Source organism: Rhinopithecus bieti, unplaced genomic scaffold, assembly GCF_001698545.2.
Source record: "Rhinopithecus bieti isolate Rb0 unplaced genomic scaffold, ASM169854v2 scaffold_10354, whole genome shotgun sequence".
In the NCBI taxonomy this organism is placed as follows: domain Eukaryota; kingdom Metazoa; phylum Chordata; class Mammalia; order Primates; family Cercopithecidae; genus Rhinopithecus; species Rhinopithecus bieti.
Window position 1 is genome coordinate 1081589 of NW_016806491.1, and position 25501 is coordinate 1107089.

At 39.6% G+C, this 25501-nt stretch overlaps 1 protein-coding gene and 1 pseudogene across 2 annotated transcripts; one reads left to right on the forward strand and one right to left on the reverse strand.

Annotated features, from left to right (window-relative positions):
• On the forward strand, positions 1-24928 carry UBE2J1 (ubiquitin conjugating enzyme E2 J1). Its single transcript, XM_017876809.1, is given in 8 exon segments — positions 1-97; positions 8771-8848; positions 10375-10505; positions 13182-13266; positions 13416-13521; positions 16617-16746; positions 18786-18905; positions 22092-24928. Coding segments are annotated over 8 exon segments (960 nt in total). The 5' UTR covers positions 1-66; the 3' UTR covers positions 22371-24928.
• On the reverse strand, positions 12185-12775 carry LOC108532631 (60S ribosomal protein L24 pseudogene; annotated as a pseudogene). Its single transcript, XR_001886505.1, has one exon. The product of XR_001886505.1 is annotated as a 60S ribosomal protein L24 pseudogene (transcript).
• Positions 24929-25501: the final 573 nt, after the last annotated feature.

Sequence of the window (25501 nt, forward strand, 5' to 3'; positions counted from 1 at the left end):
GGCAGCGGCCGCGTGGAGAGGAGGTGGCAGCTGCCCGGGAGGCCGGAGCCAGGCCAGCGACCCGCCATGGAGACCCGCTACAACCTGAAGAGTCCAGGTGAGCAGGGCTGGGGCCCCTGGGCTAGGAGGGCGGAGTGACCCTGGACCCCGGGGCGGTCGCCGCGGTCCCCTCACGTCTGGCACCACTCGCGGCTCAGCTCCTGGTTTCGCGCTCTACGCGAGACCGCCGCCTGCCCGGGAAGTGCAGGCCGCAGGGCGGGTGGCCGGGTAGACGCCCGCTGCCAATCCCCCGGCCGGCCAGCGCCCCGCAGCACCCAGCCTCCCCCTTTTCTCGTCTTCGCCCGGTCCCGTAGAGCTGGGTGAGAAACTCATCCCTGAGAACAGGTGTAAAGGTGATGTGGGTGGGCGATAGTCAACAACCCCCTCGCTGTACCTGCATCCTGAACACCGTCGTTAATTCCCTCCCCGTCGCTGTCACTGGACTCTGTTAGCCGGCTGATTTACTCACATTTGAGGAGTTGGTCGTTTAAACATCCTATTTGCAGCACTTGGGCGAATGCGATTACAGACATAAAAGGAAATGTTCTGTAACTAAACCAGTTAACTGTAGAGCTAAAGCAAAACAAAACAACAACAACAAAAAACACCTCGTTGAGCCCTGTTCTTGAGAGCTAACCTTGATTTTTGCCAGACTGGCTAATATGAAATATATCTGTCTTCAGTCGTAGCGATTCCTTTCCTGCATTTAATGATCCTGCTTTATTTACACAAGCAGTCCCAGCAATACTAGCCTTTACTTTCTGGTGCATTATAAAGATAAGCAACTAGCTTTCTCAGCTTAATGAAACAGGCTTGACATAATCATTGGATCCTCTAAATGGTATTTTTTCTATCTGTACCTTGACACATTTTGTCAGGAGGAAGAAACTCCACAGTTAACTCTGCATGATAAACTCTAGGGTATTAGTGATTTCACTAACTTTTGCGTTGCTTAACATTTCCTTCCAAAAAAAGCTGTTTCTCAGTAGGAATTAGCAAGACGAGCATCCTTTTGTAAAGAGTTGACATTGTGAATCTTTCGGTTTTTTGTAAGGTTTCAGAATATGCAAAAACCCCAGAAAAGCCTGAGGATATTGATTGGAGGGAGCTTTGTTAGCCTGAGTGCTGTCAGGCTAAGAAATGTCCTTAGGTGACCAAGTGTGTAGAATTGGTCATAATATTTTAGGGGCCACTGACTCCTTAAAAAATCTGATGAAGACCTGGCACGGTGGCACATGCCTGTAATCCCAGCACTTTGGGAGGCTTGAGCCCAGGAGGTGGAGAGCAGCCTGACCAACATGGCGAAAGCCTGTCTCTACTAAAAACACAAAAATTAGCCGGGCATGGTGGTGGCGCACTTCTGTAGTTCCAGCCACTCGGGAGGCTGGGGCAGGAGGATGGCTTAACCCAGGGAGGCCGAGGTCAAGTGAGCCGAGATCGCGCCACTGCACTCCAGTGTGGGCAACAGAGCGAGACTCCATCTAAAATAACAAAACAAAACAAAAAAATAAAACAAAAGAACCCTGGGGTGGGGAAGGAGGAAGAAAAGACCAAAGAGAAAGAGGGAAAGAAAAGCTTAATTTTTAAGGTAGATGGTAAAATGATTGAATTCTTTACATTGTGGTAGATTTAACTAGAACTGTTTGGGTAAAAATGTATGATGGCCTCCTGGTCACATGGTTCCTTAGGACAGCAGAGGTGGTCAGTGAAAGGTCCAGAGGATAATGCACATGTGAGTAGTAGTGCAGTCTGGAATGGAGAACTGGTGGAACCCAAGAGATTGTTGTCAGAAAACATCGCTCAATTTCTATAGGTTAGACTTAATACTTTGATGATAAGTTTTTAAAATTCTCCAGAATTTTTTACATTTCCAAAGTATGTCAACTATTGTTAGCTGGTTGAGCTTTGGTTGACATGCTTCTAACTGTGTCATAAATTGCTTCCTTTTTTTGGTTTCATTTCCTCAAAGATAGTGTTGCGGTTCTAAAAAAAAAAAAACAGTGCTTCTTAAAATCTATTTTGTTAATGTGTGAATTATTTGGAGTTCATGGAGAAGTTGAATTAGGTGAGATATGGGACTTATTGAAAATGCTGGGAGGCATCGTGAAAATGCTTCCTTCCTTTGCTTTATTCTCAGTCCTGTGTTATTTTTAGAGTAGTTCCTGTGTGAAGGGGAGCAACTGAAAACTCCAGTTTCCTGTGTATGGCAGGGTGCACACACACGTAAAACACCAACCAACCAGACAAACAAAAAAACAACCACACAATCGGAGGGACATAATCTTTTACTCTTTATCTGATGTGGGATTGTCTTTGATGTATGAGTGGAAAGATTAAGTGAAGACAATACAGATAGTTGGTTAAGGGCCAGTGTACTAGCATGTGGATATAGTAAATTTGTTCATGTCATAGGTGGGGAAACTTTTTCCTTTATGGTTTTTTTTGGAATGGACTAGTGATTGTGGATAGAGCTGTTGTGTAGGATCACCTCAAAGCCTCTGACTAACCTGTCAGTAGTTGTCTATGGATCAATTTACTTGACCCGTGTTTGGGTCTGCTCTAGCCAAGGAAGTAGGGTCTTATAGTACAAAGTGAGGAGATGTGTATAAAGCACCTCTTTTGGCAGCTTCTTCATCAGGGGGCCATTGACATGTGCAGCAGGTGATGGGAGTATAAGAGACTGGTGCAAAAGTACCCACTGCCTCCACCAGAAGGAGGATGGCTTAACCCAGGGAGTAACCTATGCATGGCATTGGTGTCAACTGCACCTTCACACTAATCCACTCAAGATTTCATGTCCAACTCAGACCCTTCTCCTAAGCTATAGATACACAGAACTTATGGTGATTCAACATCTTCATCTTTATTTCCCATGAAGCAAAAAAAATCTTTACAAGTATAAAGACGAAACTCATAGTTTTCTTCTCCTCCCCTAAACTTGCAGTTTACCCTAATATTTCATATCCCAGGGATAGACAGCACTCAGGCACCTATGAGAGTCATTTTTTATTTCTTGGTCAGCTTCCTTGCTCCATCCCTGCCTTGAAACACACAACTCAATACACACACACAAACACATATGTCGAATCAGTCACTGTTGTCACCAGATCAATTAAAACAAAAAATGATTACCCCTCAAATTGAAAAATTTTCAGTAGCTTTCTGATAGCTGTCGATAAAGTTCAAAGTAAACTGCTTAGCTTGGCCTAATGATTGACCCTGGCCTTCCTCACCAGCCTCATTGTCCACATTCTTATGCTCTTCTGCATTTTCTTTTTCTTTTTTTTTTTTTTTTTTGAGACAGGGTCTCCCAGCCTGGAGTGCAGTGGTGCCATCATAGCTCACTACAGCCTCAACCTCCTGGGCTCAAGCGATTCTCCCACCTCTGCCTCCCGAGTAATGGGGACCACAGGTGTGTGCCACCATGCCCAGCTAATTTTTATATTTTTTGTAGAGAGGAGGGTTTCACCATGTTGCCCAGGCTGGTCTCAAACGCCTGAGCTCAAGTGTTCCCTCCACCGTGGCTCCCCAAAGTGGTGAGATTACAGGTGAGAGCCACTGCACCAGGCCTGCATTTTTACCTATCCATTTTGCCTGAATGACTCTCCATCTGGAGTAGCTTTTCTCACTTACATGCTTTGGTTCCCGTTGGAACCTCTGCTTAGAATGCCTTCCTTTAAATCCATCTGAAATTCCTATAGTTCTTCAAACTTTAAGGTTTAGCCTTGTCTAGCTCCCCTAGGCAGACTAAAGTAGTTCCTATATATACTTGTACATATATACTTGGTCAGTATTACCACTTGTGTTGTAATTATCTTCATGTCTTTCTCTGCTCAATGTTATGGAAGACAAGAAGCAGGTCTTGGTCATTCTTTTATCTCCAACACTCAGACATTCTTTAAATGTTTGGTGAACTGATACCTTTGCAGGGTCCTCCTGGGCAGAAACATCACTCTGTAGGCATTTACTTAAGTACGTTCATTATGGGAGCAGGAAGAGGCAGTTAGGGAGCATGCCTTCCTTAATATACCTGTCTCCTGAATTTCATTCATGCTTTGGGAATTGATAATATCAATTGCTTTTCAAGAGAAATCCATATATGGGACACAGTGGCCTGTAGAAGATCCTTTTATTGTTAGCTGGATACAAACCCCAATGTGAGCCTAGTGAGCTAGCCCCGGTGTGTGAAGAATGCTAATGCCTAGGCCCACAGCACCTACAGCATAGCTCCAGAGTGCCCATGTGGCCTCTATAAGAAGGAAGAACAAGAGCAGGCATCCAGGGGCCACCCCCTCATTTCCTGGCACATCTTATCTCGCCACAGAGAAAGGATTCCATGGAACAACCTTTCCAAGAGGTAGGAGAGGAGCTGGAATAAAAAAGTTTCCTCTCTAGCCGTGTAGCAGCAAGAGATAAAGCATCAGGAGGGGCAGACTATGCTGTAGCCCGGTTGCCAGGCAGCATTCTGAACCGTGACTGTTTCCTAACACTGGTATTTCTCCTCAGGAGCCAGGGAGCCATACCATAAGGCCAGCGACATCTGCTGAGGCATGGTTTTGAGTTAGGAAGAATCACTGAGAAGGCCTTATATGCCAGTCCATTTTCAACCTTAATAACTCAGGGCCTGGGCAAGAAGGAGGGGTGGAAAGGAAAGGAGAATTTTCTGGAGAAATTATTGACTCTTAATTGACAGATTAAACATCGAGCCACAATCAGATCAAGTGACTTGTTCAAGGACTTAGAGCTACAAAATGTCAGAGTCAGAATTTTAATGCAGCTCTAAATCGAGTCCCTGTTCCTTTTCACTGAAGCATTCATAATATAGGTTATTTTTGGAAAAAATAGATTATGGAAACAAGAGACTAATCTCACCTCTTGGCTACATGCCCTTAGCTCTTACATGATATGTGCTTGAGTGACTTAGGAACTAATAAAATCAGCTGTTTAGTTGTTGAACCAATGATCGTTAATGATTGTTCCTTTACAGGATTGATACAGATACATTCTTATAACAATTCTGACCCTTTATATATCTCTCATAATACCCAGATACAAGTTTTGAGTGTTTATCTTCTTTCCTGTTTAGGTGAGCTGAGTAGGGGAGAGGCAGAGAAAATGTGATAAGGGTATAGAATGACATAAAATCTGACTTCAGCTTAATCATTATTGAGTTCAGCCAGTTGACAAAGAATGAAGGAAAACAATATTTTGGCATCTCCAAACTAATTAACTTCATAACAGCTTCCGTAATTGTATTTTTATCTACTAATATTAACTTAAAGGAATGATAGTTTATGTGGCTTGAAAGCAGGGTTTTCCATCCTTGTTCCATGGATTCCTTCAGGAGTGAAATGGAAGGATGGGGAGTAGATAGCCTGCAGGTCCTACCACTGGCCTCTGCAACCAAAGCGGTCCTGGGGTTTTTTCACCTATTGGGGTTCTCATTAAACTTTCTTTGAATGAAGGATTTTGTTTTGTTAAGTTGAAAAATCATTGCCTTTAATTGGATTCTTAGAGCTATGTTGAGAGAAGATAGTAAAATGTAACTCAACTAATATTTGAGTGCTTACCATGTGCTAAGCCCTGAGGAGACTGTACTGCTATACTGTCATTACTATTGCTTAGCAGGAAAAACGGATATTAAAAAAGTAATTACAAGTGAGACGAACTTCATGAGAAGAAAAATACAGTGTTATGATGGCATAGAGCAAGGAGACTCAACCTGGTCTCTAGGGCAGTGGTTTCTAAATCTAATCAGAGTAATTCAGAGAGCATTCCTAGTCTCCACCCCTCCCTAGGACGCCTCAGGGATTTTGATATGCCCAGATTGGAATTTCCAAGCACTGTTGGGGGGGAGGGGTGGGGAGGGTGGCGACAAGGGAAGGTGTCATAGAGACGTTCCTGATAAGTTACTTAAAGGTCTAGGGTAGCCAGACTAGATGGTGAGGTGGAGGATGGGGCCGGAGCAGCCTGGGCCCTGAGGAAAGCTGTATAGAAAGGCCAAGAGTGGAGGGGAGGTAAAGTGTGTTCAAGGAATTGACCAAAGCCCAGTCTTTAGACTTGGAGGGAGAGGGTGTCTCAGTATGTACATGTTTTCAAATATAGCATTTATCATGCTGTTTTGTTTTGACTGCACCTCCCAGCCATAGGTCTTCAGTGACCAAAGCCATATTTTGTTGACGCATGAAGCTGTAGCATCTAGTACCTAGTAGGAACTCAATAAATAGTTGATGATCCAGTGAACAAAGTCTCTGCATATAGGGACTTAGTTCAGAGTAAGAAATGGAAAAGAATATTAATAATTATGAAGTAGGATAGTAACTTAACATTTTTGGCCAGGCATGGTGATTCACACCTGTAATCTCAGCACTTTGGAAGGCTGAGGTAGGAGGATTGCTTGAGACCAGCCTGGGCAAGACAGTGGGACCCCGGCTCTAGCCAGGCATGGTGGTGCATGCCTGTGGCCTCAGCTACTGGGGAGAGCAAGGTGGGAGGACCGCATGAGCTTGGGAGGTTGAGGCTTCAGTGAATGAGCCGTGTTCGTACCACTGCCCTCCAGCCTGGAGGGTTTTTTTTTTTTTTTTTTTTTTTTGAGACAGAATTTCGCTCTTGTTGCTCAGGCTGGAATCTAGTGGCACAGTCTCGGCTCACTGCAACCTCCACCTCCCAGGTTCAAGCGATTCTCCTGCCTCAGCCTCCCTAGTGGCTGGGATTACAGGCATGCGCCATCTCGCCTGGCTAATATTGTATTTTTAGTAGAGATGGGGTTTCACCATGTTGGTCAAGCTGGTTTCAAACTCCTGACCTCAGGTGATCCACCTGCCTCGGCCTCCCAAAGTGCTGGGATTACAGGCATGAGCCACTGCGCCCAGCCTTATTTATTTTTTAGATAGAGTCTCTCTCTGAAGCCCAGGCTGGAGTGCAATGGCACGATCTCGGCTCACTGCAATCTCCGCCTCCTGGGTTCAAGTGATTCTCCTGTCTCAGCTTCCCGAGTAGCTGGGATTACAGGCGCCTGCCACCATGCCTGGCTAATTTTTGTATTTTTAGTGTAGACAGGGTTTCACCATGTTGGCCAGGCTGATCTCGAACTCTTGACCTCAGGTGATCCACTTACCTCGGCCTCCCAAAGTGCTAGGATTACAGGTGTGAGCCACTGCGCCTGGCCTCAAATGAAATTTTATGCAAAAGTCCTGATACATACCAAACCGTTGTGGTTGTATACGTGTAGGGGTTGCTTCTCGGTTAGTCTCTCTCCCCATACCATTCCAACCTGTGCCTCTACACATTTTACTTTTATTATTTCCTCTTCCTATTCATATCTACCTGGGTAGTTTCTACTGTTTTTTTTTTTCACGTCAGTACCTGACTCCTTTTCTTTTCCATCTGCTCTAAAGTTAGATGCCCAGCCTGTCCTCCCAGCATCTGGTGCACATCTCTCTTTTGAACTGCAACAGTGGTTGCAAACACAGTTTTGAGAATCCTTTTCCCTGGCTCAGCCATCCCACTGCAGTATCCTGACATGTTTTAGCACCAGAAGCTTGAGATGAGAGGGGTTGGGATCCAGAGCACATATCAAAGGATTGAATTTTGAGAGCCAATAGAGGACAAAGGGTGCAGATACAGATAGGATTGTAGATTGTGATAGGCATCTGAGCAGCTCCTGCTAGCAGTCATTCATCAGGGAGATAAAAAGCTGGCTGCCATTAACTGAAACAGAGGAGAAATTAGAATAGGTGGAAAATAATCTTGGAGTGCTAGGTGGAAAGAGTAGGCTGAAGGCTTACTAGAGAAATGTGGGGACGGTAGGTGGCATTGTATCCCAGTAGAGGTTGTTGGTAATGACTCGTAATGGCATTACTGCACCAGACTCTCTGACTTTTTTTCCTCCTTTCAGTGATGCTCAGCTGTTTGGGTGTGGACACCAAATAAGATAGTTGGGTTGGGTCAGGCACGGTTGGATTTTATTAAGGGAGCATGACAGAGGGACTCCTAAGAGCCAAGGGTGTGGATAAAGAGGAAAATGAATATAAGTATAGGAGGGGTGAAGAAAGTTGTGGGGTCAGTGGACTGGTGGTTTTAGTGAAGCTGAAGAATCACTTCAAGAAGGAATTTCATCAGGGCTATGGAGAGTCAGTGAATTCAGGGGAGAGTCCATTAATTTAATGCAAGATAGTGGATGGCAAGTACGAAGAGGTGGAGGATATAGGGGTGTTTCCTGTTCACTGAGCATGAGATCCAGATGATACATTTTTTGTTAATAAAGATATTTTAACAGGGTAGAGCCAAACTGCCTGTGTTGGAATCCCATCTCCGTCATTACTCTGTGACCTTGAACAAGTTATATAATCTCTCCGTGTCTCGGCTTCTTCATCTGGAAAATGGGGATAAAAATAATACCTATCTAGTAAGGTTGTATTAAGGGTTAAATGAGTTATTAATGTCTGTAAAAGCACTTCAATAAATACCACCTTATAGGAAGTATAAGTACTTATTAAATAAAAATAGTGTCTTCACTATGTATTTAATATATAACTCTTTAAAGTGTTAATGCCTAGCAACTATTTCCTTCCTCTCCCCCTCTATTTATTCCCATCATCTTATAATTAAACCTTTGCCATATGCTCATTTGCACTAGTTCTCTACACATTTTTCATTAGGCTTGTAAGTCTGTGTTAATCATTCAGAAAAGTATATTTTAAATATCTCTATTTTATGAATTTTATTTTAGCTGTTAAACGTTTAATGAAAGAAGCGGCAGAATTGAAAGATCCAACAGATCATTACCATGCGCAACCTTTAGAGGTTAGTTTCTATCTTCATGTTCTTCATATGGATTTTAATATTTAAAACAAATTCTTTAAAATTGCTTTTCATTGCTTTGAGTCATTACAGATGTGTGTGATGTAGTCTGACATTTTATTCACTGTATTTCCTGAATATTTCATTAGCCATTCCAAATCACTTTAGAAGAAACAGATTTTGTGGTCTTTATAAGATGGGTTTCAGATGCTAAGTTGAGGTTAGATCTTTTTTTTTTTTTGATATGGAGTCTCGCTCTGTTGCCCAGACTGGAGTGCAGTGACGTGACCTCGGTCCACTGCAACCTCCGCCTCCCGGGTTCAAGCAATTCTCCTGCCTCAGCCTCCTGAGTAGCTGGGATTACAGGCGTGTGCCACCATGCCCGGGTAATTTTTGTGTTTTTAGTAGAGACGGGGTTTCACCATGTTGGTCAGGCTAGTCTGGAACTCCTGACCTCGTGATCTGTCCACCTTGGCTTCCCAGAGTGCTGGGATTACAGGTGTGAGCCACTGCACCCAGCTGAGGTTAGATCTTGAGTCTGAGGGAGGGAAGGTGGAAAGAACCCCAGATACTTTACAGTTTGGAAGCCTCTTGATGGGTCTCCGTAGCTACTCAAGGCTTTTTGTACAAGCATCTCTACCTCTCTCAGTCTTCTCATTGTAAAAGGAGGGCATTTAAATATACTCAGGCAGGTTTTCATGGTAACAGTGGGAATAAAAATATAACTTAAGTGCAAGTATTTTGTAAACTGAAAAGTATATGTTAACTGTAAGATGACATTAAATATATTAATATTACCATTTTATAAATAAGCTCTTAGGGATCTATAAGGGATAATTTTTAAAGATTTGTTAAAATAACCCAAACACAGTAATTTTTTGATTTTATAATTATTGTAATTTGCTATTCTTTTAAGGATTAATTTCTAATTTAAACCTGTAAGTTGTGAATATATAACACTCAGAAATTTTTAATGTGTTATCTTATTTATTTATTGTATTTATTTATTTTGCAGACAGAGTCTCGCGTCTGTCGCCCAGGCTGGAGTGCAGTGGGCAGCATCTCAGCTCACTGCAATCTCCGCCTCCCGAGTTTACGCCATTCTTCCTGCCTCAGCCTCCTGAGTAGCTGGGACCACAGGTGCCCGCCACCTGCGCCCGGATAGTTTTTTGTATTTTTTTGTAGAGACGGGGTTTCACCGTGTTAGCCAGGATGGTCTCGATCTCCTGACCTCGTGATCCGCCCGTCTCGGCCTCCCAAAGTGCTGGGATTACAGGCTTGAGCCACCGGGCCTGGCTAATGTGTTTATTATAAAAGATTTTAGCTCAATGGAACATGAAAGCTAGATTAAATAGCTTTCACTTATAAATTCAATTTATCACTTATATTCTCAAGACATCTCATACATTAGAAACTATACTAGCAATAATACAAAGCATTTAATTTTTCTTGCCTGGTAATATTTCTGATATTCAGATAAAATGATCAAACTTTTAATATTATTAATTCCTTGTGGATTATTGTTTTGTTCAGGATAACCTTTTGAATGGCACTTCACGGTTAGAGGGCCTCCAGACTCCGATTTTGATGGAGGAGTTTATCATGGGCGGATAGTACTGCCACCAGAGTATCCCATGAAACCACCAAGCATTATTCTCCTAACGGTAAGAATTTTGGATTTTTAGAATGCTCGTGACTTAACTCTTCTTGGTAGCTGCAAAATATAGTAAGCAAATTATTTTCATTAAGAAATAATAGAACAGTATAATTTTGCTTTTGGGGTCCAGGCCCTGGGACTACAATTTTTTTCCTCCAAAATAATTCCTAGGAAACTGATGCATCTGAAAAGTAAAAATGATACAACTGAATGCATAAATGTCACATCATGGTTGTTAGGATTCGATGAATTAATATATGCAAAGCGCTGGGCATATACATCTGGCACTTCATAAGTACTCACTAAAGGTTAGCTAATGTTATTGTACCTTGTAATCACATTGTCTCTCTCAACTTCCCACCTTTCTTACGCTCTCTTCCTCAGTTTTCTCATCTTTGCAAAGAGAATAATGATACTTACCTCACTGAGTTTATGTGGGATGAAAAGTATCAATATCTTATTGTATAGCTCTTAGAATAGAGTCTGACACAGAGTATTCAATAAGTGTTAGTATTATTATTACTATTTATATCTCAGAATTTCTCCCTTTCTCTCCAACTTTACATGTCTTTTCCTCATGTGAAGGAAAACTTCTTTTTTTTTAGAGACACGGTCTTGCTCTGTTGCCCAGGCTGGAGCGCAGTGGCCCAATCATAGCTCGCTGTAGCCTCAAACTCCTGGGCTCAAGCAATCCTCCCACCTCAGGCTCCTGAGTAGCTGGGACTATAGGCACATGCCACTGTGCCCAGCTAATTAAAAAGTTTTTTGGTAGAGACATGGTCTCATTGGTCTTGAACTACTGGCCTCAGGCAATCCTCCCGTCTCAGCCTCCCAAAGTGCTAGGATGACAGGAGTCACCGTCATACCCGGCCAAGGAAAACTATTGATCTAATTCCTCTTTAATTGTTAAGCTTTTCTTCTCTCATTTCCTTTAATTTTAACTATGTTTAATTATCCCCTAACCTTGAAAGAAGCAAAAACAAACACAAAAACCTTTCCCTGTATCTGTTACCACTTTAAGCTGTGCCTGTTTTTCTCTTTGGTAACCTCCAAGGCATCCTTTCTCTAGTGTAGCCTGCTGGAGTCCACCTTCCACACATAGTGCCCTGTTGAAACATGAAACTACACCAATCTCAGAGATCAGTTTGAGAAATCTCACTGCTTCTTCTCAGTCTTCATCCTGTTCTATCTAAGTTAAACATCTGACCCACATGGAGTAGCAAATGGTGAAACAACAGGTATTCATCAATAAATACCAAATTAATGCTGCTTTTACCTCTATTTTGTATAACAGAGAGAGCATTTGTTTAAGAGCCAGTAGGCCTAGATTCTGACTGGTGCTCTTTCCATTACACTATGGGTGGGTTACATAATGTCTTTAAAATTCAGTTTTCTCATCAGTCAAAAGGAATTTTGTGTTTGGTAATTGTAATCACACCATAAAGTACCTGACATATAGAAGCTGCTTAACAAGTATTAGCTGATACTCCTCTCTTCTTCTTTTTTTTTTTTTTCTTTTCTTTTCTTGGGGACAGGGTCTCACACTGTCACCCAGGCTGGCATGCAGCAATGCAGTCATGGTTCACTGTGGCCTTGAACTCCTGGGCTCAAGCAGTCTTCCTGTCTTAGCCTCCCAAGTAGGTAGGACTAGAAGCACACGCCACCCCTCCTGGCTAATTTTCTTTCTTTTTTTTTTTTTTTTTTTTTTTTTTTTTTTTAGAGTTATAATCCAATCTTTATTTAAAAATCGAATCTGCCGGTTTAGCGTTTTCCACCAACTCGGGGAGCTGAAACTTTCACAGGCTTCACAATCTTTTGCTTAGGTGCTGCCTTTGTAGGTGCCTTAGCAGCAGCCATTGCAGTCTTTTTAGATGCTTGCTTAGCCTTTTTTGCTTCCTTAGCAGCCCTGATAGCTTGTTCTCGTTGAGCCTTTCTAACTTCAGGTTTCTGATTCCTCTTGGCCATTATATCAGCAAGAGATGCACCAGTAATGGCCCTCTGGAATTTGACTGCACGGCGGGTTCTTTTCTTTTGAATTTCTTCCGACTGTCCCTTTTTGTGCTTCCTTCTGTAGAGGACAGTCCAGTTTATCTGCCGAGGATTCCTCTTGGAAAGGAACGCCGACTCGCATTTTGCATTAAGAAACTGGAAAACCTTCCCGTCGGTCCTGGCGTAGCGCCTCCCGTGTCCGGGGTAGATCTTGTACTCGCTAAAACTGCACAGCTCCACCTTCATGGCGATGGATTCAGGGGAAGAAAAGAGATCTTTTTTTCTTTTTTTGTAGACAGTGTCTCACTAGGTTGCTCAAGCTGGTCTTGAACTCCTGGCCTGAAGTGATCCTCCCACCTCAGCTTCCCAGAGTGCTGGGATTACAAGCGTGAGCCACTTCGCTGGCCAGTAAAACTTTATGTGTTAATTATTTAGATTTCAGTTGTGCAACTCAGTTTCAAAAGGTACTGTAAAACACCTTCTAAAAACAGCTTTTATTATTCAGCATCCAACAAGTATTTTTGGAGTCTATAAGGACAAAAAAATCTGTGCCCCATTAGAGGTTACATTTTTTAAAAAAATCTTTTTAAGATAATCTCTAAAATTATTATATATAAATAGTATATTTTTACTTAGAAAGTATAAACATTAAACACACGTATTTAATTTTCTAAATGTATTGTTTATTCCTCAGGCTAATGGACGATTTGAAGTGGGCAAGAAAATCTGTTTGAGCATCTCAGGACATCATCCTGAAACTTGGCAGCCTTCATGGAGTAGTAAGTGTTAATTTATAGTGAATAAAAATCTCTTATAACTTCAGTCAATTCATAGTTATGAAGTATAATACTCTCTTTTGTTCTTTTCCAGAATAAACCCAGTTGCTTTTACAAAGCAATTTAGATTGATATTTACTTTTTTATTTCAGTAAGGACAGCATTATTAGCCATCATTGGGTTTATGCCAACAAAAGGAGAGGGAGCCATAGGTTCTCTAGATTACACTCCTGAGGAAAGAAGAGCACTTGCCAAAAAGTAAGTTTTGCATTTCATTCTTGTTGAGGTCTGAATGGTATTCAGGGTAATGGCTGTTAGGAGGTAGGGCCTGCCTCTTACTATGTGACTTACTTTCTGAGTGACTGTAGCTACAGGATCTTATCTCAGTTTTGCTCTTTTAGAAATTCAGTTGTAATAATTTCCTTGGAGTGACCAGAATCTAAGTAATTTATTTAATGCTATCTAGTCTTAAAAAGTAGTTGATACTATTTCACTATTTTTTTTAATACAGTAGGAGATATATTCTCCTGGAAAACAATACCAGTCATTTGTTTCCACTTATATGGAATTACAGATGGAAAAGAACCAGAGCAATTATTTGTAGCTTTCCACAAGATTACAAACCCCTTGAGGGCCGGGAGGGAATCCACTTTATTCATCTTTGCATCTAGCTCATAGCAAGTGCTTAATAAGTGATCTGGAATAAAGCAAGAGAGATTTTCTTTATCAAGTTGTGATTGCCCAGTGGCAATCACAAACAGAGAAGTGATGCCTTCTCTGGTTTTTTCAGGTGCAGGTGCATTTTTGTCTATATAACCAAGATCAGTCCTTCCATTCAGAGTAGCCCCTCTTTGAGTAGCGCTGATACCTAATTTTTGATGTTGATAATTTTTCTGCTCTGGAGTCTGCTGCCTACCACCCTTCAGACATATTGTGCTAATTAAATTATAGCATATTTTACCCTAGCACACCCCAGAGTAGGCCCTCTGCAGATATTTGCTAAATCAAATAGTTACATTTTAGCATCTGGAAGATTTGGTAGACTTCTTGGTCTTATAAGCAACTTTTCTTTTTAAATCTTATTTCCAAACTCTGGGGATGTACTTTATTTGTACAACTCTTGATAGATTACACTATGTACTTTGAATACATAGTATTTGTTTTCATTCAATTTAGATGCTTTTATCCATTTGATTTCATGTGCAAGGTAAAAAAAAAAAAAAAAAAAAAAAAAAAAAAAAAAAAAAAACTGGAGTTCTTGTTCTTCTAGGCTTCTCACTATATATTCTAGATGCTCAGTCTATAATAGAAACCTTTTAAAAAATTGTTTTGGGCTGGGTATGGTGGCTGACACTTGTAATCCCAGCACTTTGGGAGGCCAAGACAGGTGGATTGCTTGAGTTCAGGAGTTTGAGACCAGCCTGGGTAACATGGTGAAACCCCATCTCTACAAAAAATACAAAAATTAGCTGGGCGTGGTGGCACGTGCCTGTAGTCTCAGCTACTTGGAAGACTGAGGTGGAAAGATTCCTTGACCTGGGGGGGTTGAGACTGCAGTGAGCCATGATTGTGCCACTGCATTCAAGCCTGGGGGACTGAGTTGAGACCTTGTCTCAAAAAAAACAAAGAGATTTTGTATTCAGCCAAGGTAGTGTGCTACCACTGTAGATAAACTAATACATTCAAAATAAACACTCTCCTTAAGTTTCATCTGACTCAGTTAAAAGTGAATACATTTTGAAGCAAATAATTTGTATATAACCAATTCTCAAAGGCGTGTGGACAACAGTGCCACTTCTGGTCAAACAAGAAATACTCATCAATAAATACTAAATTAGGCTGGGCACAGTGGCTCATGCTTGTAATCCCAGCACTTTGGGAAGCCAAGGCAGGAGGATCACTTGAGCCTAGGAGTTCCAGACCAGTCTGTACAACATAGGGAGACACTGTCTCTACAAAAAAAAAAAAAAAAAAAAATTAGCTGGGCGTGGTGGCACACACCTGTGGTCCTAGCTACTTGGGAGGCTGAAGAGGCTGAGGTGGGAGGATCATTGGAGTCTGGGAGGTTGAGGCTGCAGCAAGCCATGATTGTGCCATTGCACTCCAGCCTGGGTGATAGAACGAGGAGACCCTGTCTCAAACAAACAAACAGAAAAACTAAATTATTGCTACTTTTACATATATTTTGTTTATATGATATTTCATAATTTTAAATAGCATGTTCTTTAAGACCTAAGGTTTTGAATAGAACTAGAAGTACTATGAAAACAATTTTTTAAAAGAAGTTCAACAATATAACAATATATATTTTATATATGGTGCATGTTTACTTTCAGTAATTCATATCCTCATATGACTCTTGTAAACTTCAAGGAAGTTTTGACTATATCTGGAATACAAAGGGAAAAATGGAAAGACAAATATATTTTAGAAAATAGTCTAGTTAACAGATATATCCTGAGTCTCTACTTAATATATAATCAGTAATAAATTAAGTCTTTGGATTTTCTGCAAGTTCTCCCAAGTCTTTCAAGGTTATAACTCTATTTGGTTGAGGGTTTTTTTTTTTTCTTATTTTTTTTTTTTTTTGAGGCGGGAGTCTCCACTCTGGGTCGGCCCGGGCTGGAGTGCAGGGTGGCCGGGATCTCGCCTCACTGGGCAAGCTCCCGCCCTCCCGAATTTACGCCTTCTCTGCTCAGCCTCCCGATAGCCCTGGGATACAGGCGCCTTGCCACCTTCGCCTGGCGTAGTTTTTTTGGTATTGTAGTAGAGACGAGGTTCACCGTGTTAGGCCAGGAAATGGGTCTCGATCTCCTGAGCTCGGTGACCGCCCGTTCTCGGCCTTCCCAAAGTGGCTGGGAATTACAGGCTTGGGCCCAAACGCCGCCCGGCCGGAGGGGTTTTTTTTTTTTTCTAGAAATAATCTGTACAATTCTAATTTTAAAATTTGGTTTCTTTACTGCTTTATATATTTTCTGTAACAGATAATTTGATCTTGTTAAAGGACTTTTTTCACAGCCTTAAAATAGTTTTGTTATATGTGATCTCAAGGACTGTATAATAGACAATTTTCTCATTGTATAGATATAAAACTTATTTTTCTTTAGATAGTTTATTGGAAAAATAGGATCTGAGCCCTGGATTTTTTTAAAGCCAGCCTAAGATTTACTTGTCCAGGACTATAATTATTACATTAATTGTCTAATTCATAGCATGTGGATAAATGTGATGTGGAATTTTCCAATGTTCCTTTCTTTTAAGTTTAATGATTCAGCATTTGAGTGTCTCAGTAAGAGGGAATTAAACATTTAACTATTTGATTTATTTTCATTTAAAAAATTGTTTTCTCCCAGATCACAAGATTTCTGTTGTGAAGGATGTGGCTCTGCCATGAAGGATGTCCTGTTGCCTTTAAAATCTGGAAGCGATTTGAGCCAAGCTGACCAAGAAGCCAAAGAACTGGCTAGGCAAATCAGTTTTAAGGTACTATAAATTCTTAAATAAATTCTAATATTGTAGCCCTTTTGTTTACTGCTGGATTCTGCATAGAAAGGAAAGCAATGCAGTTCTATTACAATATAACATTTGCAAATGTTTTCTTTTTTCATTTTTTTTTTTTTAATTTCTGTGGTTACATAGTAGGTGTATATATGTATAGGGTACATGAAATGTTGTAATACTGGCATGGAATTTTTTTCTTATTACAGAATTCCTAACTACATTCATGAAAGCTTTATAGCATAGTGAGTGAGTAAAACTTGAACTCTGGTATACAATGCCAGGGTTCAAATCCCAGCTCTGTTGCTTAGTAGTAGTATGATGTCAGACGTATTAATTAACCACTCACTTTGTGCCTTTTTTTAATCTATAAATAATAATGGTACCTATATCATAGGATTGTTGTGAGGATTGAATTAATATATGTAATACATGGGTTGCATTCAGAACTGTCCCTGGTGCTTAATAAATTCTACCTATTATTACAGAAAATATAGATAATAAGAAGAAAATGATGGCTGGGCATGGTGGCTCACCCCTGTAATCCCAGCACTTTGGGAGGCCTAGGTGGGCGGATCACCTGAGGTCAGGAGTTCAAGACCAGCCTCAACATGGAGAAACCCCATCTCTACTAAAAATACAAAATTAGCTGGATGTCATGGTGCATGCCTGTAATCCCCGCTACTTGGGAGGCTGAGGCAGGAGAATTGCTTGAACTTGGGAGGCAGAGGTTGCAGTGAGCCGAGATTGCGCCACTGCACTCCAGCCTGGGCAACAAGAGTGAAACTCCGTCTCAAAAAAAGAAAAAGAAAAAGAAAATGACGTTCATAATCCCACCCTCAAGAAATAGCTACTGTTAATTTGGCATCCCTCCCATATATCCCTTTTTTCTGTGTATGTTTTACCCAACCATAGGATTATATAGTATTTTAATACTTTGAGTATTAAATATTTAATTATTGAAAATATTGGCTGGGTGCAATGGCTCACGCCTGTAATCCCAGCACTTTGGGAGGCCGAGGCAGGCAGATCACGGGGTGAGGAGATTGAGACCATTCAGGCTAACACAGTGAAACCCCATCTCTACTAAAAATACAAAAAAGTAGCTGGGTGTGGTGGTGCACGACTGTAATCCCAGCTACTTGGGAGGCTAAGGCAGGAGAATTGCTTGAACCCAGGAAGCGGAGGTTGCAGTGAGCCTGTCTCACTGTAGGTATTTATGTTTTATGTCTCAAAAAAACATAAATACATACATACATACATATATAAAGTATTAAGTATTTAATCCTCCTGGAATTTAATTAGCTTCACAAACAGAAATGCCAACCTGCATTAAGCAGCATGCTCTCTCCTCCTCCCTGTCCACTTCTCTATGGACTGTCTGTCTTTCCAGGTCTAGTTCCCTTCTCTTTTATTGTAGTGCCTGGAGGAGGAGTAGCTCAGAACATGTCTACTTTCTTCCTTCTGAGGATTCCTATTACACTTAAAATTGCTTCTGAAAAATCTCAGGACCAAATGTGTTTTGTACATGAGAATTTTTCAGACTTAAGAAAAGATCTTACTATACCATATATTAACTAACCTGCCGTGTGATCTGGGGCAGCACCTCATAATCAAATCCATTAGGATTTCCTCAGCAAATCTGAGAATATTACATTAACGTGGGATTAATGTTTACACTAATGTGGGATAAAGACTATTCATAGCTTCACATCAGCTCATATCAGGCTTTGCCTAAAATTTACCAAGAAAACCTTGAGTTTTGAGAGCTTTTTAGCATTGTGGACTGTGAACCATGGGTGTTAGTTTTGTCCCTTACCAAGTAACAGCTTCTTGAGAACAGGTGTTGTTTATGTGTCTTCCTATGATACTTAGTACAGTGTTGGACACAGGAGTGCTCAGTGCTTAACTGCCTAATAATAGATGTTCAACTAGCAATTAAATCCAACAGAGGTGATTTAGCAGGTTGTAGATTGTGTATGTTTCCTGTTGTAACATTGCTCTTGGGCCTATCTTGTTTATAGGCAGAAGTCAATTCATCTGGAAAGACTATTTCTGAGTCAGACTTAAACCACTCTTTTTCACTAACTGATTTACAAGATGATATACCTACAACATTCCAGGGTGCTACGGCCAGTACATCGGTATGGCTCTTATCTTTCAATATATATGTATGTCTCTATCATTATCATTGTTTGCAATAGGAGGAGAAAATCCTAGATCAAATATCTGAAAAATTTGGTTCTCTTAACAACTGGATTCTAACTTATCAGTCCCTCTAATGAATTATATTATGTTGAGCAAGTTGTTCATGCTTTGTGGCCTCAGTTTTCTTTTTTTGTTAAATGGGGCTGGATTAAATAATTTTTGTCTTGTCCCTCCAGAATTCTATGATTGTCTGAAAAGTTAATTTTAATATAGTGTTAGACTCTGAATAAAACAAAATATCCATATGTTAGCCACTTTCTAAATAGACACTATTTTTGGCAGAATTGTTCAGCTGCATTTAAGTACTGACTTAATAAAGTCCTAGAGCCAAAAATTTGCTTTAGACTTGCTCTGTCCAACACAGTAGCCACCAGCCACATGCAGCTGTCTATGTTTAAATTTAAATTAATCAAAATCAAGTAAAATTTAAAATTCAGTTCCTCAGTCACACTAACCACATTTCAAGTGCTCCATAGCCACATGTGGCTAATGGGTACCACATTGGACAGTGTAGACATAAACATTATTATCATCACAAAATTCTGTTGGACAGTGCTACCTCGTATATAGTAAGTGTCCAGTAAATAATTGTTGAATAAAAGAATGAATGCTAAGGGTGTTGTTAGTTGTGCCTGTTGTCTAAGAAATTGGTTGGCCTAGGTGATCAGAGAGTGATTTAAAAAATATGACCGGATTGGTGCCAAAGAATTAGGATTATGGGAAAAAAATGATTTTCCTTCCCATATTTAAAAGATGAACTGTCTTTTAAATATATTAAGTCTTTTTGGTAACAGATTGTTTGGTTAAGTAGTCACATCTCTTTTGTTGTTGTTTCTCCAGTTTATTGAAGACTTTAAATATAAAGGGTGAGGGAAAATTGAAATAGAAGTTGGGCAAATATAGATTTGCCCTTTACCCAGCAAATAACTTACATAAAGTGGGACTGAATAGTCTTGAGTGAGTCTCTCCTGTTCAGAGAATAAGCTGGGCAGAGAAAAGTTGGTTGAAGAAGAACAGGGTAGTAGTCTAGGGGGACTGAAGATGGAGGTCCGAGAAAAAAGTGTGTCGGGATGAGTTTAAATCATTTTTATGTGATCCCAGTGTAATTTTATGAATCGCAGGGGAAAATAATGAATTAATTTTAAAGGCAATATGTTTTAGTTCAAAATATTTAAAAAGCTTTCTAATTACTTTTATTTCATAGTTTTTTGGTTTTTTTTAATAGAAGCATTCTATTACAAAAAGGAAGGTGGTAATCTTTTTTCACCTTTTAGGACAGCCTCCTAATGTTTGTGATGTATTTAAATCTTTCATGTATTTTCAGTCTATGTTAAGTTCCCTTGTTACATATTCCAGTTATACTTATTCCAGTTGTAATTTACTTTGTAATTATTTATTGTCTATCTCTCTTCCCAGAATGTAAGTTCCGTGAAGATCAGGGGTCTCTTTCAACTTCTCCACTGTATCCCCAGTGCCTGGCTTAGTGCCTTCTATATAGTAGATTGTCAGTGTTTATTTGTTGATTGAATGAATGAATCTTAGGATTGGTACTTTTAAAATATGCTAGGAATACAATTAAATAAATCAAGAAGTTTAAGTAAATTAGAGTGTTTACTCTAATTTACTTAAAATATAGTATTATAGTAGTATTTCTCATTTTGATTTAATACATAAAACTTAGAATTCTTGTTCATAGACAGAGGTCATTAATTGAGACCATTTTTGGTTAAAATACCAACAAGCAATAAATTGTCTACAATTGCAAGTTAAGTTTTTAATTATATTTGCATATAAACTCTCTCAGAGTATGATTATATAATTTGACCACTATGAAAGTAACTGAAACCTGGTTTGGCTAAGGGTGGTTATTTTACATTAAGTGTAATATAAATTAATTGAGATGTTATACATCAAATCCCAGATAAGCTATGATTTTTTTGTTGTTGTTGTTAGCCTTGAGGAGAGGCAAGAGATTGCCAAAACTCTAAATACAGCAGATAATATCAGGCCATCTGTTGCTTTTGATGCAGATATTTTAGCATCAAAAGCAATGGGAAATGTAGAAATGGGAAAACACTGATGGCAGTTTTGTTTTGCAGTCTGTCAGGTTTTCCCTTTTCCCAGGGCAGGGATCGAGGTTCTGAATAAGCCATTTCTTTTATATTAAAAGCAAAACTCCCTCACACATGCTGGTTATTCTAGGTTATTATAGAAAAATTTATATATATAAATATATATATATCACTAGGGACAACTAAGAATGTGATTTTTTTTTTTTTTTTTTTAAGAGAGAGTCTCACTCTGTTGCTCAGGCTGGAGTGCAGGCATGTGATCATAGCTCACTGAAGCCTCAACCTCCTGAGCTCAAGTAATCCTCTTGCCTCAGCCTCCCAAGTAACTAGGACCACAGGTGGGCATGACCACACCTGGCTAAGTTTTAAAATTTTTCTGTAGAGATAGTGTCTCACTATGTTGACCAGACTGGTCTCAAATGCCTGGGCTCAAGCAGTCCTCCTGCCTCAACCTCCCAAAGTGCTGTATGATTGTTTTAAATAGGAAAAAATTTAGAATTTTATAATATCAAGGCACTTGATTTTTAGTCAGTGATATACCATCCAAAAGGCATCTGAGGCTGGGCACATTGGTTCACGCCTATAATCCCAGCACTTTGGGAGGCCAAGGCAGGAGGATCGCTTGATCCCAGGAGTTCAAGCAGCCTGGGCAATGTAACAAGATCCCATCTCTTTAAAAAAAATGATTAAAAAAATAGAGACAAAAGGCATCTGACATTTTTAATTAAATTAAAACATTATATGTATATAAATATTTTCATTAACTGTATGTGTTAAAATATCATCTACAGTCAATGTTTTAAGGGAATGTTTTTCTAAATATATTAATAAAACTATTAAAAGGTCAAAAAGCTGTCCTAAGTTATGACTTTTGTTTGAACCTAAATGTAGATGCCCCTCAAGGGATATATTATTAGTAACAATCATTCTTGGTAGTGTTGCCCTTAGTCATATGTTGCCCTCTGAGATTCTGTGTATTCTTGGATAGATAGCAAGTATATTTACAAACTTATTTGCCAGTTTCAAACAAAGTTTCTTAAAATTTCCTAGTATGGAGTCCAGAATTCTTCGGCAGCATCCTTTCATCAACCTACCCACCCTGTAGCGAAGAATACCTCCATGAGCCCTCGACAGCGCCGGGCCCAGCAGCAGAGTCAGAGAAGGTCTTCTACTTCACCAGATGGAATCCAAGGCCACCAGCCAAGAGACACCCACACTGATCATGGCGGATCAGCTGTACTGATTGTCATCCTGACTTTGGCATTGGCAGCTCTTATATTCCGACGAATATATCTGGCCAATGAATACATATTTGACTTTGAGTTATAATATTGTTTTGTGACTTAAGAGCTGTGACTCAACTGCTTCATTAAACATTCTGCATTGAGTATAATCTAAGAATTGTTTACAAAAAAGTTATTTTGTATTTACCCTTCATTCCTTTTTTGATCCTTATAAGTTTAGTATAAATATATCTAGACATTCATACTATGTCTAGCAGTTATGTCCTGCTTAAAGGGACTGGAAGTCAAAGTTCCTTGTCTCACTATTTGATCTGCTTTGCAGGGAAATAACTTGTTTTTTCTCATGCTTCACCTTCTTTTTATGTACATTTGTAATACTTTCCTATATAGCTCTTTGAAATTTTTGGATAAAAGATGATGTTTTAAGTTCCAGTGAGTATTACTAGTTACTCAATACTACTTATTGAGTACACTGTTTCTACATATGTAGAATGTATAGGGACAGAAGAGTTGAAAAGGGAAGGCAAAACTCCTCAAGTAGCTTCCTTAAAATGTCATTTATAGGAGATGTTTATAGGGATTGCTCATTCTGTGACTTTATTTGTGTCCTAAACATTCTTCAGTGAAAATAATTTTATTTCAGTCAAACATTTATGAGGAAATGAGATCACATCTTTGTCACTGGATGCTACTTGAAGAGGGAGTACTTTGTAACCACTTTGATATGCTGTTATCATCACTGCCCCCTGCCCCCTGCTGCCATACCCACACAAGTTTAAAAGAAATAAAACAGTCTTCCATAGATTTTGTTTAAGGAAGAAAGGGCCCAAGCCAGGAGATGCTTGGTTTTCTTCCAGAAGTTAAATGGGGGGATCTTAAGATTTGAATGTTTGCTCTGCTTTGAAATGTATGTCTTTTGGGATGTATTATATGCCTAGCTTTATAATCAGTATAAATTTTAATTATTCCAGGAATATGCATAATATTGAAATATTTCATGTACTATTTTAATAGAAAACCTCAGGGCCCAAGTAACAGTGATAGACGTTAGAAAAACCTTTACTTAGAATTGTCCACCTAGTCAGAGCCCAGGAAGGAATTTTCAGTGGAAAAATCAATATATAACTTAGTTCTAGCTAGCTCCACAAGTAGATAATAATATCATCACAATGGCTGGTGAGACCATAGAATCACAGAAAAACGTTGCCTTCAGCATGTTCAGTTCGCAGCACTGAGGGCACTCTTGAGGGTGTTGTTAATGAAGACTTAATTTTTAAATTCAGGTAGTTCCAAGCTTTCAAATAGGTTATGCTCCAAAAGTGTTATTTGTAAGTTAATTTTTTTACAAGTCAGACAATGTTGGAAATGGTATTTAGGTTCTAGATCAGTCCACGAAAGTTAGCCCATATGTATATCTTGAATAGTATAGGGGAGGGTATTCATAAAGTCCTTACATGGTTTTAACTAAGTGAAATTATGGACAAGAGAAATAATTTGAATAATCATTTTAAAGGCAAATTTAATTTTTACTCCTGTTTATGGAACGTTCGTTCTATTAACTGTCAGACACAATTTCTGTTTTCATCTGAGAGACAACTTTCCTTTATTTCTACATCTAAACTAAGAACATATTGTACACTATTATATAATACAGAATTGTCTTAAACTTTAATAAATTTTCATTTTAAAAGTGTTTACATATCATTTTTTATATCTGTAGCTGAATTTGTTAAAGTCTAAAAAGCTCAAGGACTTTATGAAGATCTCATATGAGGAAAATCATAGGTTACCATTTTATAACTTTATTGCTGTAAGAAAATACATTCTAAAGTCTTGATTTGAAACATATTAGAAACCTTGGTTCAGTGCTCAGTGGTCTCCTAGCAAGAAGTCACCGACCCAGCTGGGAAAACCAGGTAGCGTCATAGGAGAATAAAGAAATCCCCACCACCTCAACCTCTGCTGAGATTGTGTGCTAGGAACAGTCTTCCCTCCATTTCCCTTCAGTCAAACTTGAGCCAGCCTCTGGATCGACATGATCTTGTTGCACGTTTCCATGGGATGTACCTATACTTTAAGCCAATCCTGCTGCATTCACTGCTAAGTTAAAAAAAAAAGCCAAGAAGATTTTGCATTGTGCAGATCCTTTGCTATCTGACTTGCATCTCTTCCCTCACCTGTCAGCTAGCCACCTGTTTGTTTGTGTTGGGATATTTTTTTAGCACCTGAAGCACCATCTGAAAGGGGCACCGTTTTCTTCTTCCCTTTTCCTCACATATGCTACCTAAAAACTCTTAAGTTGTCAATCTGACTCCCAGCATGAGGTTAATGAGTAAAATTGGTCTTTGGGGCCCTTTTTGTCCAAGCCCCACTGAAAGGCCTCTTCATAAAACTATTATCTTTAAATCCTACTTTAACTCCTTAATTCCAGCATACAGGTAAAACTGATGTATATTCTGGTAAGTAAAGGCTGAGGACTCCTCCTTACTTTAATCCTCAGATCTAGATAACTCATGACATTTTCTTTGACCAACATAGCACATGATGAGATATCAAGGTAATTAAAATAGCATGCTTGAAAAAAAAAAATACGTAATCTGTTTCACCTGTAACTGTTTAAGCCAATGAACTTTTCAAAATTTATGTAATATGGGACTTTTATGTAGCACTTTATGTTTTCATGCTGCTTATTGTTTTATTCTACTGAAATAAATGAATTTCAAGATTCTCAACTTTAATTTCAAAAATTGTTTACTGTTTTGACTATGGGAACACAAAATTTCCTATTTCAGGAGAATAAGAACTCCTTTTGTCATTTTTGGCTATAAATAAACTTTGGTCTCTTGAGACCACCCATTTTTATAGATCAGAATCAGAAAACAAGTAAACCTCACGCATTTGAACTCATTCGAACAAAAACCTAGGCCAAAATACTGAAAAGTCTTGTGGGGAAAAGAAAGAAAGATCAGACTGTTACTGTGTCTATATAGAAAGAAGTAGACACAAGAGACTCCATTTTGTTTTGTATTTGAGATGCTGTTAATCTGTGACCCTACCCCCAACCTTGTCCTTGCAAGAGACCTGTGCTATGGTGACTCAAGGTTTAAAAGATCTGGGGCTGTCGGCCGGGCGCGGTGGCTCAAGCCTGTAATCCCAGCACTTTGGGAGGCCGAGACGGGCGGATCACGAGGTCAGGAGATCGAGACCATCCTGGCT